General features: G+C 42.4%; 1 protein-coding gene across 2 annotated transcripts in view; it reads right to left on the bottom strand.

Moving 5' to 3' along the window:
- Positions 1-452: 452 nt before the first annotated feature.
- The window catches only part of CASR (calcium-sensing receptor), a 97,001-nt gene continuing 80,676 nt past the window's right edge, over positions 453-16,777 (bottom strand). The window contains exons 5-7 of one of the 2 annotated variants that reach the window (XM_011950819.1): positions 10,860-11,090; positions 4,721-4,844; positions 453-3,269 (exon numbers count right to left, since the gene is read on the bottom strand). In XM_011950819.1, coding sequence (XP_011806209.1) covers positions 1,765-3,269; positions 4,721-4,844; positions 10,860-11,090 — 1,860 coding nt within the window. In that variant the 3' untranslated portion in view covers positions 453-1,764. Of the gene's footprint in view, positions 3,270-4,720; positions 4,875-10,859; positions 11,091-16,777 lie in introns of both variants that reach the window. The other variant, XM_011950818.1, reaches the window with a different exon arrangement.

Raw genomic sequence — 16,777 nt, forward strand, 5'->3', positions numbered from 1 at the left:
ATAATCTTAACAAATATCAAGTCAACCAATTTGCCCTACAAATCACTAAAAGGAGCCCCTTTGGAAGGAAGTGGTCAGGGGAAGAAGTCACCAAGAGCTGTACAATTTGAGGCTTCAGGAGATTTAATTGCAATGGTTTGACCTCAGCTTAAGAGTAGTATTGAGAGTGATCTGAGAACCTCCTCCTAGACAGGTGATGGTCTTCCCTGGATGCTGGAGGTCCAGGCCCTGACACTGTGGAGACAGGGCATCAGGCCGCCTGAGGGGCTGACCAGCTTTCTGGCTTCCTCACCATGAGCCAGTGTTACTAGGGCTGACCCCATGTGTTGGGCCCCAGAGCTCTTGGGCTTATTGTAGAGAAAGTGATTGTGATCAGTGGGCTAGGTGGTACAATCTGAATGGTTAATATGTATGTTTTGTTTTGTATTTAAAGTAAGGTAAAATACTTATAGTATCAGTAACAGTAATATTAACTAATATTTATTGAATGCTTATTGTGTGCTAGGCACCAGGCTAAAGTACTTTACATACATTATCTCGTTTAATCCACATCAGAGCTCTGAGGAGAAAGAATGATTACTGTCCTCATTTTAGAGACGAAGAAACTGGGGCTTAGAGAGGTTAAGGTTCCCTGCCTACAGTCACCCAGCTTGCAAATAACCAAGCCAGGGCTTTAACCCTGGTCTGTCTCTCTGGCTCCACAGCCTGGGTGACCAGCAGGATTAACACCACTGCTGGAGGGAACATAGCTCTGACATTTGAGGGTGGATCTTTCTTGGAACCACGCTTTCCTACCCTTGCAGCTATTAGCAGGCCAATAATTGGGAGCTTACTCTGCACAGGGACAGGGTGGATCTGGCTTCATGAATTCTTTGGGGTAGGGATGGGCGGGACTTCTGGACCCTTGAGTCCCCGAAGGGGCTCACATAAGGCTCAGCTTATGGGAGTGAGGATGGTGGGGTGGGGAAATAGAGCTCAATAATACTGCCTTATAGAAACCAGACAGATATTTTCCAGTTTATATTGTCCATGGACTATTACAACAGAAGCATTTTTCTAAGGATAAAACTACATACATGAATATTAATTACAGATACAACTCATTGGTTTATGCAGTCCCTTCCTAACAATTTGAGGTGATTCTTGTGATCCTGGAATCTAAACATGGCATCACTGTCATGGCCTGGACAGAAGCAGACATATGGTATAGGAGGGGTGCAGACTTTCTGGATGTTACACAATAACAGCAGCAGGTAGGAGAGCAAATATCATATTGTTTTTATAAATAGGAGGAGATACATTCTCCTTATGTTGTGAACATTTAAAGTTTAGTCGGTTGTCAAGGCATTGGGCAGGACTGGTGTCATTCTGTCTTTCAGACTCTCATCTCTGGTGGTGGCAGAAATTTGATGTCCCATCAGTCTGCACACTCTGGAGGGTAGTTTAAAGCCACAGTTTCATCTCTGAGCTGGGTGGGACAGAACAGAGGAAGAGACATTAGATGTGGGCGACCAGCAAATCTGACCATGGAGATCTCAATGATTTGAAATGCAACCACAGAAACACAAGAGCTCTTCTTTCTTTAATTTTAAAGGGAACATTGGTCAATTCACTGTCATTTAAAACGGTGTGACTAAATCTGGGGCATCTGATGTGTCTATTATCCCTTCTTCCTCAGAGGAAAGGAGTCTGGGCTGATTCCTCATCCCTGGGACCCCAAGAAACCTCTCTGCATTCTCCCTAGACCAGTCTTCTCCTTCCATTTTATGAATGCAGTACGTTTTCTGTAACAGTGCTGCCTCCACCACTGATGACAAAGCTCTGTGAACTGGACACTACAAGTGCTGGGGACAACTCTTCAGGGTCCTCCATCTCTGGCCGGTGGTCTCCACCCACTGGTCCTTGCAGACCTGTTTCCTGGACGCTCAGATCTGAGTCCACTTCCCCGCACTGCAGCGGGAGTAATGCCTGGTGTCGGGTCAGCGTATCGCTGCTTTTCTGGGCCTCCAGGGAGTTCTGGTGTGTAGAATTCCTGTGGGCCATGGCGTTCTTCTGAGGCTCATCGAAGCTCAGTGAGAAGGTGACCGTGCCGCTGCCGAAGATGACCTTCTGCTTGCATCTTGGCTGCTGCTGCGATTGTTGCTGCTGTAGGAGGGTCAGGGGCTGCTGCTGCTGCTCTTGTTGGGTTAGGGCCAGCGGCTGCTGCTGCTTCTGCCGCTCGGGCTGTGGGAATGGGTCTTCGCTGTTGCTCTTGCTGCTGATGGAAGAGGAGGGGGTGGATCCAGTGGAGCCCCCAAGGCTGCTGGACCGCTTGCGGGAGACGTTGCTGCGGCGCAGCGTGGCCCGGGCAGCCACCTTGAAAGCGTGAGCTGCGGTGCTGCAACGCACCTCCTCGATGGTGTTGCGGGATGGCTTGAAGAGAATGATGTAGATCTTGTTGAAGAAGATGCACGCCAGCAAGCCAAAGCTGGCTGCCAGGATGGCAATCACCTCCACGGCAGAGACAAACTTGCCGTAGGTGCTGGCGTAGGCTGGAATGAAGGAGATCCAGACAATGAAAAAGATGAGCATGCTGAAGGTGATGAACTTGGCTTCATTGAAGTTCTCTGGCAGCTTCCGGGACTTGAAGGCAAAGAAGAAGCAGATGGCAGCCAGCAGGCAGGTGTAGCCGATCAGGAAGCCCAGGGCCATGAGTGAGCCCTCGTGGCACGTGATGAAGATGATCTCATCCTCCAGCTCGTGGTTGCGGTAGCTTGAGGGGGGCGCGGTGTAGAGCCAGATCACACAGATGACAATCTGCATGAAGGTGCAGAGGAAAACCAGCAGAAACTGCAGGTTGAGCCCCCACCACTTGTGGTGGAAGCTGGTGGGGATCTTGGCCTCAAACACCAGGAGGACACGGTTGGTTTTCACCAGGATGCACGAAATGCAGAGCACGAAGCTGATGCCAAAGGCCGGTTGGCGCAGGCGGCAAGTCCAGTCCTGGGGCTCCCCGATGAAGAACAGGGAGCTGGAGAAGCAGCAGAGCAGGGAGAAGAGGAGAAGGTAGGAGAGCTCTCGGTTGGTGGCCTTGACGATGGGCGTGTTGCGGAACTTGATAAACACACCCAGCACAAAGGCTGTCAGGAAAATGCCCAGCACGGCAAAGAGGGTGAGTGCAATCCCAAAGGGCTCCGTCCACGATAGAAACTCGATCTCCTTGGCAATGCAGGAGGTGTGGTTCTCATTGGACCAGAAGTCATCTGGGCACTTGTCACAGGCACTGGCATCTGTAAAATGTCCCGGTGAAGAGTGAGTTATTATGTGGCACAGACTAAAACGTGTGAGTGTAGATGTGGTGGTGAGAATACATAGTTTTTTGCATGTGGTCACTACATATTTTCTTCATTTTGATGAAAACATTCTGATTTTTACATTATCAAAAAATACGCTGAACCCCAACATGTTTAATAATATGGTTAATTTCATGTAACTCTGATGGTTCTATTGTTAGTTTGTTTTCCCTCTGCACATGACATGAGTGGGGCCCTTGCTTCATTTAACACTACCTGCTGATGGTTTATAGCAGGGAATGATCAACCTTGCTGGACAGGTGGCTGCCCTGCACACCAGAGGTCTAGCATGGTCCATCAATGCTTCACAGTATGATTCAAGCTTAACCTGATTTATTTATTTAAATATTATTGGGTAATATTTGAGGTTTACAACATGATGTTGTGGGATACATACGGGCAGTAAACTGGCTCTTCTAGTGAAGCAAATGAACATATCTGACATCTCATATGGAGCCTGATTTATTTTGGATATGTGGATGGGCTTTGTAGACATGCCAGAGCAGACTTCCTTTAGATCAAGGCAGAGTATCCCATGCATATGACCTATGCTTTCCTCACTCCACATCCACAGCTTTTCGATGAGGGAGGCTGCAGACTCATTCAATTGACAACTGTTTACTAAGTCTCTGCTAACTCCCAGGCAGTGTGCAGTTTTGGGCAGTGAAAAGAGCAGGGTGTTTGGAGTTAGAGATCTGGATGGAATCCTGGCCGTACTACTTACTAGTGATGTGACTTTGGTCAAGTTTCTTAACCTCTCAGAGCCTCAGTTTCCTAATTTGTAAAATGGGAGCAGCAATAATGCCATTATTGGGGTGAGGATAACATGAGATAATAATATCAATTATAGTTAATATTTATAGAGTACTTCTAAAATGCCAAAGTTTTGTTTAACAAATATTTATCTAGAGCTTACCATGTGCATTACCAATATTAATCTCATAACTCTATAGGATAGGTTTACTTATTATTCCCACCTAAAAGTAACCTGAGAAACAGGAAAAGCACAAGTAAGATAGCAAATTCAATGCCAGGCACCCAGCAGGCAATTCTATCAGGGCCTATTAACTCTGGAGTCTGGAGCAGACAGAACTTTGTCCATTCAGGGCCACTAAACTCTAACAAAAAGGAAATATATTGGCCAGCAGTATAAAGTAAGAGAAAGATGTGTAATAGGTGTTGTTAGCTTTCATGGTATTAAAAGAACATCTAACTTTCTTTTTCTATTCCACCTCCATGACCAACATTTTGTGATGCTCAGACATACCCTTGTTAAATGAGAAACTGTGCAAAGCACCATCTCAACCCAGCCCTTCCATGGGCTTCACTGACCCCAGGCCTCCGAAGTGGACCAAGCCCTGCACAGTGCCCGAGAGGGGTTCCCTTACCTGTCTCATCGCTGTACTCCCCATCAGGACACTCCACACACTCAAAGCAGCAGGTGGGCTCCCCCTCAATGATCCCTTTCCTGGTCCCTGCCAGACAGTCTCGGCTGCAGTTGGAGAAGGGCACCTGGAGGACCAACAGCACAAAGGTGAGTGGCTGTAGCTGTAGGGTCAGGGGCCAACCCTACAGTCTCTTCAAAACATATAAGAGGGAGGAGTTTGGGCACAAGAATCAGTGTGACAGATGCTGGGCCCATTCCAGGCAAAGGGAGGTCCAGAGGCCCTTGGGTCTGATATCTGTGAAAGGGACAGATGCCTGTGGGCAAGTGGGTATACATGCACACACACACGCATGGGATTCTATGATGATCTGGGAAAAGCGCCACTACTTTCTACTACTTGAAAACAGATGAAAAATACTAAAACACTAGACAACATACTCAAAGGACCTAAGAAAGAAAATGTATCATGACCATGTTGGGTTTATGCTCAGGAGTGCAAAAAAGTCTAATATTAGACAAACCTATAAGTATTATTCACTGTATTAACAAATTAATGGAGAAAAAATCATATGATCACCAACAGATAAATAAAAAGCATTTGATGAAATTCAACACAAACTATTGATAAAAGCTTAGTAAAAAAGGAGTAGGAAGAAATATCTTTAGCTTGAAAAAGGATACCAAAAAACCTCTTAGAGTAAACATCATTCATATAGAGAAAATATTAAAAGTATTTCCATTTAAAACAAGGATGTCCACTATCATCACTACTCTTTAACTTTGCACTGGAGGTCCTAGCTAATGGAATCAGACAAGAAAAATAAGTGCATACATTTTGAAAAGGACCAAATAAAACTGTAATTATTTGCAGATGATATGGTTGCCATAAAGAAAACCCAAAAAACAACCAAATTATTAGAAACAACTCAAGAGCAGGCCCAGGCTAAAATGCCACAGACTACCAGTGTTCTTACCAGAATTCCATTAGTTTTTGTTAAAACAAAACAAAACAAAACAAAAAACAAACAAAAAAGCCTTCACCTTTTGTTGTGTGCTTTTGGTTAACTTCCAGGTTCTTCAGTGGTTTTTGTCGGTTTTGTCCAATTTTATTATTGCTTCACCATTTCAAGAAGTCCTGCTTCTATCTCATTCTTTGCACCAACTAATTGAGTGTTTATTCTAGAAATTAATTAGTTATTTTCTATCTAACAATCTGTATGTTTCAAAGACAATAAATGTATCATAAGAATGAAGCCCATTTTACAACAGCATATGTATTTTAAAGGTAGAGAGCACGTCTCACTCATCTTTGTAACCCCAGGTACAAAGCCTGGAGTAATGCTTAATACGTAGTAGGGCTCTTACTATTTCCATAATGTCTAGTCATTAAGTCTCCCCTCTACCTACTACTTTGTAAGATGTCTTACAAACACAGAAAGCAGTAAAATAACCATCATTGTTTCTAGCAGAAATGACTGGCTTGACAAAGGAGTTAAAAAAAACTTGAACAGAAGATGATTGACATTATCTTCTAATGAATGAGGAATGGAAAGGCAGTAGTGGACCTGATGACTGCCAAGACTCTCGTGACCCAGGGAAGGTAAGGGAAGGGGAGGGAATAGGATAACTCACATAATCATCTTCAACTATGGTGACAAGGTGTCCTCAGAGATGTGCTCTCAGTCCTTAAGTTGCCAACCCATTTGATCACTGAATGAAAGCTAAAGACCCTGTTTTCCAAACCCACACTAGGAATGCTTCTAAATTTTCCCCATTAAAGAATGATGGTTGCTTCCTCTCTTCCTATTTGAATACCCTTTACTTCTTTTTCTTGCCTGATTGCCCTGGCCAGAACTTCCAATACTACATTGAATAAGAGTGGTGAGAGAGGGCATCCTTGTCTTGTGCCAGTTTTCAAGAGGAATGCTTCCAGCTTTTGCCTATTCCATATAATATTGTCTGTATGTTTGTCATAAATGGCTCTTATTATTTTGAGGTATGTTCCTTCAACACCTAGTTTATTTAGTTCTTAACATGAAGGGATGTTGAATTTTATCGAAGGCCTTTTCTGTGTCTATTGAGATAATCATGTGCTTTTTGTCTTTAGTTCTGTTTATGTGATGAATTACGTTTTGCAGGAACAGAAAACCAAACACCCCATGTTCCCACTTATAAGTGGGAGCTGAACAATGGGAACACTGGACACAGGGTGGAGAACAACACTGGGGCCTGTCCAGAAAGGGTAGGGGAGGGTGGAGAGCATTAGGGAAAAGAGCTCGTGCATGCTGGGCTTAATACCCAGGTGATGGATTGACAGGTACAGCAAACCACCATGGCACACATTTGCCTGTGTAATACACCTGCACATCCTGCACATGTACTCCAGAGCTTAAAAGAAATAAAATGAAAAAAGAACGATGGTTGCTGTATCCTTTATCAAGGTAAAGTGAGGTTCTCTTCTATTCCTAGATTAATGAAATTTTTGTTTTTAACCTGAGAGGGTATTGAATGTTAATGGATACTTTTTCTGTGTCTACTGACATTGTAGAACTTTTATCTTTTATTCTGCTAATGTAATAAGCTACATTTATGAACTTTGTAAAGTTTGGCTATCATTACATTCCCATACATCCACTGCTAACTCTACTAGGAGATGATGTTTATTTTATGCATTGCTGGTCTATGTTTGGTGATATTTTATTTAGGATTTGAGCATCTACATATATAAACAATATTGTCCTATAATTGTCTTTGCTTGTATTGTTCTATCTGTTTTTGGTAGCAAGATTACATTATCATCACAAAATAAAGTTAGTAGCTTTCCTTGTTGGTTTCTGCTAGGCTGTGAGTGCCAAAAATTTCAAAATAATAACTCCAACAAGACTGAACTGTATTTCTGTCTCATATAAATGTCTAGGGATGTGGTCTAGAGTGATATAACACTCCACAATGTTGGACACCTAGACTCTTTCTACCTGGTGGTTCTGACATGTTTGTCTTTGCTTCATAGTCCTTGATAGTGGCATTTGGTTTCCAGGAGGCAAGATAGAGGAAGGGATGAAGAAGAGAGCAAAGGATACCTGCAAGCACTTTCTTAAAGAAGGTTCCCAGGATCATCCCATGACACTGCCACTTACATCCCATTCTCCAGGATTTAGTCATGTGGCCACACTTAGTAGAAATGAAGGCTGAAAAATGTCATCTTGAATCTGGGTAGTCATATGTCCAGCTAAAAGAGAGTTCTATTTTTAAAGAAAAAGTGGAGTATAAATAATGAGGGCTGATAGCAATGTCTGCCATGCCTCTTTTTCTCTTCTTGTTGATGGTTAAGGAACAGGCTGAAGGTCACACAATGGCTTGAGACTGGAGAGCTGAGATTCGCGATGAGGTCTGTCTTCAAAGTCTGCACCTTTCACTACACCAAACTCTGCTTTATACCAGTCAAGGCTTAGAAGAATGTCTCCATCTGGGTCCTCTTACTGCATCCTTCAGCAACCATCAGCTAAAGAGAAATCCTATCACCACAGGAGTGGGCTGAGGTAGCCATCAGAAAGATCCATTTTTCCAAAAAGCAGTCAAGTATCTCCAAGTCTCCTCAACAGTCTTGTTAAAGATGCCTGCCAATTCTGGCCAAGGAAGCTCATCTGAATTCCAAGCCCCTAATTAAGGTGTCTCTTTTACTTCTTATTTGTTGCAGTAAAACAAGGAAAGAATTATTGGCAGTGTAGTGTAGGGAATGGAGCACTGAGGTCTAAGTTAGGGTCCTTGGAGTCTAGTCTCAGCTTTTATACTGACCATCTGTTTGGCCTGACAAGTCACCTTTGCATCCCAAAACCTCAGTGGCATCAACTTCAAATTGGAAGCTTGGATATAAGGATCTTTAAAGATCTATCTAGCTCTAGATTTAGTGCTACATTTGTAAGAAAATTGAGAATATCAGTTAAGTATAATGCCATATTAACAATACTTTGCATTTATATATTAATAGTATGATTCAGTTTATAATACGCTTTTAATCCTTGATCTCATTTGATCTCAATAACAACCTTGTGAAACATGTAGGGAAGTTATTAATATATAATTTATAGTTAAATATAGATGGTATTTTTGTGGTCATTTCCACAAAAAGTACAGAAAATAATAGAGTAGATCCTAAGATTTGTTGAGTATCCACTGTGTGCTAGGTTTGAGGTAATGTTTCTATGGAAAAATTAGATTTAATTTATAACTGTGTCAACTATTCCAAGAACATAAGTGACTGAATTTGTGAGAGTTCCCTGTGTTATTCATTTATCAATGTTTAAGCCCATGATGTACATAGCCTGGGAGAGGACATTAGGGCTATGGAGAACTGTACAGGAGATAGTTCCCTGCTGCAGTGGAAAGGAGACATGTGCCATTAGAGAATTCAATTCTATGCATTAATGGGGGTGAAAGATAACCTGGATGATCCAACAGGGATAAACAGGTGGCAGTATAGCTGATCAACTTAGACTCCAGTCAGTGAAAATGCATGATAAATTAGACAATGGTATAATTAGTGGACAGAGGACTACAACATCTGGAACCCCCAAATCTCCATCTGGAAAAGGTCATGACATGCTTAAAATTGAGAACCCCCCCTCTGAGGTGGAAGCTATTAAAAATGGCACACTGTGGATGAGATTCACTGTCTATAGGAGACCTTCCCAGGGGTAACCCATCTACATACTGGGTAGCAGTGAAATTGTAGCATCTCATCAGGAACCTGTCCAACCTAAGAGGCATTTGATAAGAAGATGAAGTGAGTCTTTGGTTATGTTATAAAAAATGGTCCAAGATGGTTGGGTGCTGTGGCTCACATCTGTCACCAGAGCACTTTGGGAGGCTGAGGAGGGTGGATCACCTGAGGTCAGGAGTTCGAGACCAGCCTGGCCAACATGGTGAAACTCCATCTCTACTAAAAATACAAAAATTAGCCGGGCGTGGTGGTGCGCCTGTAATCCCAGCTACTCAGGAGGAAGAGGTGGGAAAATTGCTTGAACCTTGGAGGCAGAGGCTGCAGTGAGCCGAGATTGTGCCACTGCACTCCAGCCTAGGCAAGAGAGCCAGACCTCATCTAAAAAAAAAAAAAAAAAAAAAAAAAAGAAGTGGTCAGGATGCTCAAAGGTGATAATAAAAAGTCAAATGCAAATAGAAATGTGGTGGGTCTTATCCAGGCTTCCTGGGAGAGTTAAGAGGATGCCCTGTCTAGGATCTGTGTTCTTACAGAGGACCTGGGTTCTCAGCAGCCTGCTATATTCTAGGACACAAACATCACAGAATGGTCATCATTCCAGTGTATCATGTTTCTCTCCCTTAAGTGCAAATTGACTGAGGGGTGGGCTTCTGGTTATTAACAGGCTTCTAGATGCAGTGATACTCAGGAACACAAGCATCCTCCTCTTTGTTACAGGTCTCCTGGAGAAGGAGAATAAATTGTCCTTTTGGTTTACAGTTCAGCAGCCCCAGGCTGTCTGGATGACAGTGAACTACCTCTGTGTGAACTGTTCAGGCTGTGAGGGTGGTGACAACACTGAATGACTCAGTTGAAAACATCCAGCTCCATTTTGGACTCCAGTGTCTTTCAATGGCTGTTACTGGTCATTGAGGTGGGGACAATTCTTTGTCATGTAAGATTGTCCCACGCAGGCTGGACACTTAGTATCCCTGGACCCCAAGTACTGAAGGACATTAATACTTCCTGGTCATTGTGACAACCCAAAAGCAGTCCCCTCCACTCTAAAACTTGTCTCCCCTGCCCTCGGCCCAGCTGAGAGCCACTGACTTGACCGATGTTTACATTTGCTTAAATAGTTTGCTCTGGTTAGGGAAAGTTTTAGCCAAGGAAACTTTATGACTAGCTAGGGAGTCATATTTGTGAAAAATGAAACTGTTTTAATACAGTAGGAAGGAATGGGGCTCAGGTTCTGGAGATTCTTCTCTTTACACTAAACACTATGGATTTCACAGGGAGCCCCAAGATTGCAGTGGCCAGAGATTTCAGGGCAGTGGACTCTTTATTTTGGAAGTCCAGTGGTGAAACCAAAGGCCCTCCCAAAGCCCAGCACAGTTTCCTGCCCCTGGTGGAGACATCTGGTTTTCTGATGGACAGCACCTACCTCCCTGGAGAACCCACTCCACAGGATTTTCTCCTCGTTGATGAAGAGTCTTTCTCCCTTCTTGGCATAGACGTTGTAATACCCGACTTCCTTGAACATGATGGAGCCATCCTCTGGGGAGAGGTGCCAGTTGATGATGGAATAGTTCCCCACCAGGTCACCACACTCATCAAAGGTCACCTGCTCCCCCATATTGTTGGTAAAGTTTAGGTGCCGTAGGTGCTTCAGGACCTAAAGAGGAGGAGAGAATGACTACAAGCCACATGGCTGCCACACAGAACCAATTAGGTAGGCTGTGCCCTGCACAACGACGGTAAATGATCTTGTTCCAACAAAACTATCTTGTTCCAACAAAGTGGGAGGAATGTGACTTGAGGAAGAGGCTGCTTTTTCTAATTCACACCAAAGTACTTGCCTGTGTTAGCAGCAGCCCTGGTAAGCCATGGGCTTTAATTATTATTCAAATTACAATTAGGGTAGGAAACACTTTTTCGAAGATGGGGAAAGGAAAGGGAGACATCTCACCTGGCAACTGACCAGGTCAAAGGTCCTGCAGGTGTGCCATCACCTGGCGGTGCCCCAGGAGGGGCAGGATTTATAAGCCAGAGGCCATCCCTGGCATCTTCTGAGCTGGGCATTGGGGAAGGAGAGGAGAAATGGCTGAGTGCACTTATTCTCTGCACTTTTTTTCCCTGTGGTCCTGCTGCTGTGGAAGTGCTTTGCTGCCAAAATTCACAGAGTGGGGTGGAAGGAAGAAATAGATGAGGCTGTGGGTGAAGCCCTGGCCATTATTGCTGTCAGTCATGGCAAATCCTTGAATTTTTATAAGGTTTTCTATGTCACAAAGTCTTTGCACAAAAAAGTCATCATAATAATTACTAACACATATCACATGTTAGTCATGTAAACATTTTAGATATCAGTCATTTTTACTACCATTGAGGCATGACCCTAAGTACTTTATATCCATTATCTAATCGAATCCTCACAACAAACAGTATTAAGCTGATCTTATTGCTGGGGAAACTGAGGCACTGAAAACTTTAAGTATCTCATCCAGGGTCACAAGCCTGCACTCTTAATTGCTATACTCTACTGTAGCATCACTGGGCTCCTGGCTGTGCTTCCTCACATGTTCCTGACATCAGTCAAGAGGAGGCAGTGGGCACTCAGCCTCAGCCTCTTTCATGTGAGGCAAGCCTTGTGTCACTGTGACACCACATGAGAGTAAGGCAGGGTCCAGCCTGTGAGTGTAGGGCACAGCTTCCAGTGTACCGCCTGAGTCTCCAGCAGTCTTCCATTCTGAGCTGATTTTTTTTTTTTTTTTGGTTTTGTAGAGACAGGGTCTCACTATGTTGCCCGCACTGGTCTCGAACTCCTGGGCTCAAGCGACGATCCTGCCTCAGCCTCCCAAAGTGCTGGAGTTACAGGCATGAGCCACTGCGCCCGGCCATTTATCATTGTTTTTAAGGTACCTAAAATCCGATGTCTAATCTCACACTGGGACAACGGCTGGGCTGGGCCCATCTAATGAATGGCCTTAATAGGCCTTTCTGAGGCGTACATTATTCTGATATGCGTGACAAACACGCGGACTGAGCCAGCACCTCTCCTGTCCCACTCCACTCCAGAGATGGCACTGCTTCTTAACAATTGATATCTGTATTGACTTTATTTTTAAACAAACATTGATTTATAGTAAGGAAGATTAAATACAGTAGAGGAGTCACTTGGATTTATCCATAAGTAGCTCCAAGATATGCCTGGGGAAGGAGTCCATGATAGACTGTGTGTGCTCACAGGCATAGCACCCTGGGCACCTCCCCTAACCTGCAGTCTGTGACCACTGCTCCACTGCCAGACCCTGGCTGCCCTGACTTTCGACTCAGGTCTATGAAGGAGAGGGACCCCTCACTCCCTGCTAGCTGGTTCTGCAACCAGCTGCTGAGCCATCCTCAAAAAAGATGGAGAATGCCTCTTACTAAGGATTTGTGTCTTCTCCTGTGCTTTCTCACCTTCTCTGATGGTTGACAACCTTGTTTGCCTTCATTTTTACTGAGGCCTTAAGGCAGTCAGTGGAGAGGAGATGTTCTAGACATGCTCCTTTCTTTTACCTCCACCTCCACTTTCTATCCCTCCTCGCTGTTGGGGTGACCTGACTTCCTCCTACCCAGAGTGGTGTACATCCTTTTGTCTGTACCCCAACACATCCCTGTCCTGACACATCCTTCTTGCCCTCAGAGGAACATGCAATTCTTCTGCTCTTTAATACTGCCCCTCCTCCTGCATTGCTCGAAACCTTGCTCTTAGCAGCTCGGGGGCCTTTCTAACATGGCCAGCTCATCCTTCTCCATGCCGTAATCATGCCCCTCCCACTTCCTGCTGGGGACCTACCATGACTCAGATAAAATGTGCTTCAAACTTCTCCAGGTAGCTTCCAAAGCCCTCTATACTTTGAGCCCATGTACCTACCATGACTTGTCAGTGCAAATGTTTCATCCTAATCATAGAGTTTCCACTATCTTGTCCACATGCCATGTGTCTGTGCATGTGGAAAAGGAGATGAGAAAAGTGAAGATGTAGGAAACTACCTCTTATTTGTACTTCCTATGTGCCAGTCACTCTTCTAATACTTAATACGCACTATGTCATTTAATCCTCACAACACCTCTATGGATTAGAACTATTACTATCTTCATTTTCTAGATGATGAAATGGAGGCAGAGAAAGATCAAGACACTTGCAAAAGTCATACAGCCACTAAGTGCTGGAGCTGGGGGTTGAACATGGCTTTTCTACAACACCATCCTACACCTCCAATATAAATTGCTTACAGTGTCAGTGGCAAATATTTGTCAGAGGTCAGTAACACATCCTTATTGAGATGCATATATAGTGGTAAAACTGTAGTAGTTAGCATACATTTCTTCCTCCTATTTAGGTTTCACTTCCTTGGTTCTTAACATGCCAGGCAACAAGCTGCTTCTCTCCTTTGTCCACTAGTTCTCTGCAGTGGAACTCTCCCGACATCAGGGTAGAAGTGGGGAGGGGAACTGAACAAGATCCTTTCATAATTAGCTGGTCATCTTTCACACTGGTCAGACTGGACAGACAAGTGACTTAAAGCTCATCCTGGGCTACAAGTCTTCTGCATTATTGGTGGCATGGGCTGGAGATTTCCACCATAATCCTAACTTCAAAGGAGAAACAATCAAAACTCATTTTCTTAAAGTTTCTAAGTATTCATTAAAAAACTCACAATACAAGACTGGATTTTTATACTATTGGAATAAATCAACTAGGAAATATTTACAAAATATTCACTGTGTGTTCTGAACTGGGCTGCAGAACTACAAGACATGGTCATCCCATCCTCATAGAGTTTTCATATGGATTAGGGGATAAAATACAAGACATAAATATTCAGTGAAGCAGTAAACAGTACAAGATAAAATACAGGTAACTGCTAACTGATGGGGTATCATCTCTAAGTACAGAGAAACTTAGAGGAGATAGAAATTAAAAAGGGCTGAAATGATCAATGCAGGCTTGAGGCATAGTAAATATTTTGGCTGGGAAAGGACAGAGGGAGGGAAGGTGTTAAAAACCGTGGAACAGCATGGGCAAAGATACCACATTAGGAATAAACATGATGTGTTATGGGGCCAGTAAAGAGATCAATTTCTCAAGAATCATGTATGTCTAGAGAACAAGGGGAAATGCAGAAGATAAGTAAAGAGGAGCCAAGGCAAAAAAAGGGGCTAGATTTCATATCAAAAATGTATTGGATTAGATAAGAAACAGGACTGATCAAAACGTAGAGAACTTGGGATCCTCCATAGACCGCTGGTGAGGATGTAAACTGGTGCAGCCACACTGGAAAAAATGTTTGGCAGTTCCTTAAAAAGTTAAACATAGAGTTATCATTTGACCCAACAAATCTACTCGTGTGTGTATGTGTGTGTGTGTGTGTGTGTGTGTGTGTACATACCTAGGAGAAATAAAAATATATGTCCACACAAACATTTGTACATAAATGTTCATAGCAACATTACTCATAACAACCAAAGGTGAGAACAACCCAAACGTTCACCAGTTGGGTAAATGGATAAATAAAATGTGGTATATCCACACAATGGGATACTATTTTGCTGTAAAAAGGAATGAAGTACTGATACATGTTATAATATGGAAGAAGCAGCCAGTCACAAAAGATCATATGTTTTATGATTTTATTTATGTGAAATATCCAGGAAAGTCCAAATGTACAGATGCAGAAAGTAGATCAGTGTTTGTCTAAGACTGGGGCTTTGGGGGCCTAGGGAGTGACAGTTAAAGGGTATGCAGTTGCTTTTTGATGTGGTGAAAATGTTCTAAAATAGATTGTGGTTATGGTTGCATAACTGTGAATATATTAAAAACCACTTAATTGTATACTTTAAATGACTGAATTGTATGGCATGTGAATTACATCTTATAAAGCTGTTACAAAAAGGAAGGCATGGAAAAGGACTTTAAAAATCCAAATATGACTTAATTAGTGAAACTGACATTTGTAGTTGGCAGGAACCTTGATAACAAGGTAGCCTCTAGGATACTTGGTGTAGCAAGTTGAGTAATGAGACATGGCAAGTCCAACTTCGGATGTGGCAGGGAGATAAAGGGTAGGCAGGAGGAAAGACATGGCAATGTAAACATCTTATCTGGAGAAGGAAGCACCCCAGAATCTTTGTGGCTAGGAATTTTGTACCTACACTTCATTAGACCAAATTTCTCTAAAGCAGGAACTGTGTTATTTCTTTCTGTATCTCCAGTGATTTGTAGAGGGCCTAGATTTTAGTGGTTACTCAAGCTATGTCTTTTGAGTGCATGATTAATAAAATAGATATTAAACCTGTAGGTGTCCAGCATGACTATGTGGACAAGTGGTGCCCATGAGGAGGTTTTTATCAATCTGAGGATAAATGAGAAAAATAAGGTCAATAAGGCATCTGTATTAGCTGAAAGAAGTAGGCAGAAAATCAATAAAAATATAAGAGACTTAAAAGACTTGGACAGTACTATCAACCAACTTGATCTAATTGATATTTACAGAACAGTCATCCCAACAACAGAATATACATTCTTTTCAGGAACACAAAATATTTATCCAGATAAATCATATTCAGGATTATAAAGCAAGTTTTAATAAATTTAAAAAATATTAATATCAAACAGAGTATGTTGACTCCAATGGAATTAAATTAAAAACAAATCACAGAAAAATGTTTGGAAAAATCACCGGAAACTTGGAAACCAAATAACACACTTCTCAACCTGAGGGCCAAAGAAGAAATCAAAAGGAAAGTTGGAAGGTATTTTAAACTGAATTAAAATGAAAACACAGCATATCAAAATTTGAGGGATGCAGCTAATACAATATTTACAGTGAAATTTATCGCACTAAATGTCTATATTATAAGAAAGGTTTTTAAATCAATGACTTCAGTTTCCAAATGAGTAACTAGAAAAAGGAGAGCAAATTAAACTAGAATAAATCAGAAGAAAGGAAATGACAGAGATCAGAGTAGAAATAAATGAAATAGACAACAAAAATATAGAGAAAAATCACTAAAGTCAAAAGCTGATTCTTTGAGAAGATTAATAAAGTTGATGAATCTCTAGTCTGACTGATCAGAAAAAAGAGAGAAGATGCATATTTACAGTATGATAAATTAGAGAAGTGACATCACTATAGATGCTGCAGGCATTATAATGATAGTCTGAGAACATCATAAACAATATTACAAATAAAGTTACACCAATAAATTTGACGATGTGGACAAAGTCTTTGAAAGACAAACTATCAAATCTGACTCATATATATGTAAATAGCATTCTATCCATTAAATAAATTGAATTTGCAGTTCAAAATTTTC

The sequence above is a fragment of the Colobus angolensis genome, unplaced genomic scaffold (assembly GCF_000951035.1).
Source record: "Colobus angolensis palliatus isolate OR3802 unplaced genomic scaffold, Cang.pa_1.0 Scaffold31, whole genome shotgun sequence".
Lineage (NCBI taxonomy): Eukaryota > Metazoa > Chordata > Mammalia > Primates > Cercopithecidae > Colobus > Colobus angolensis.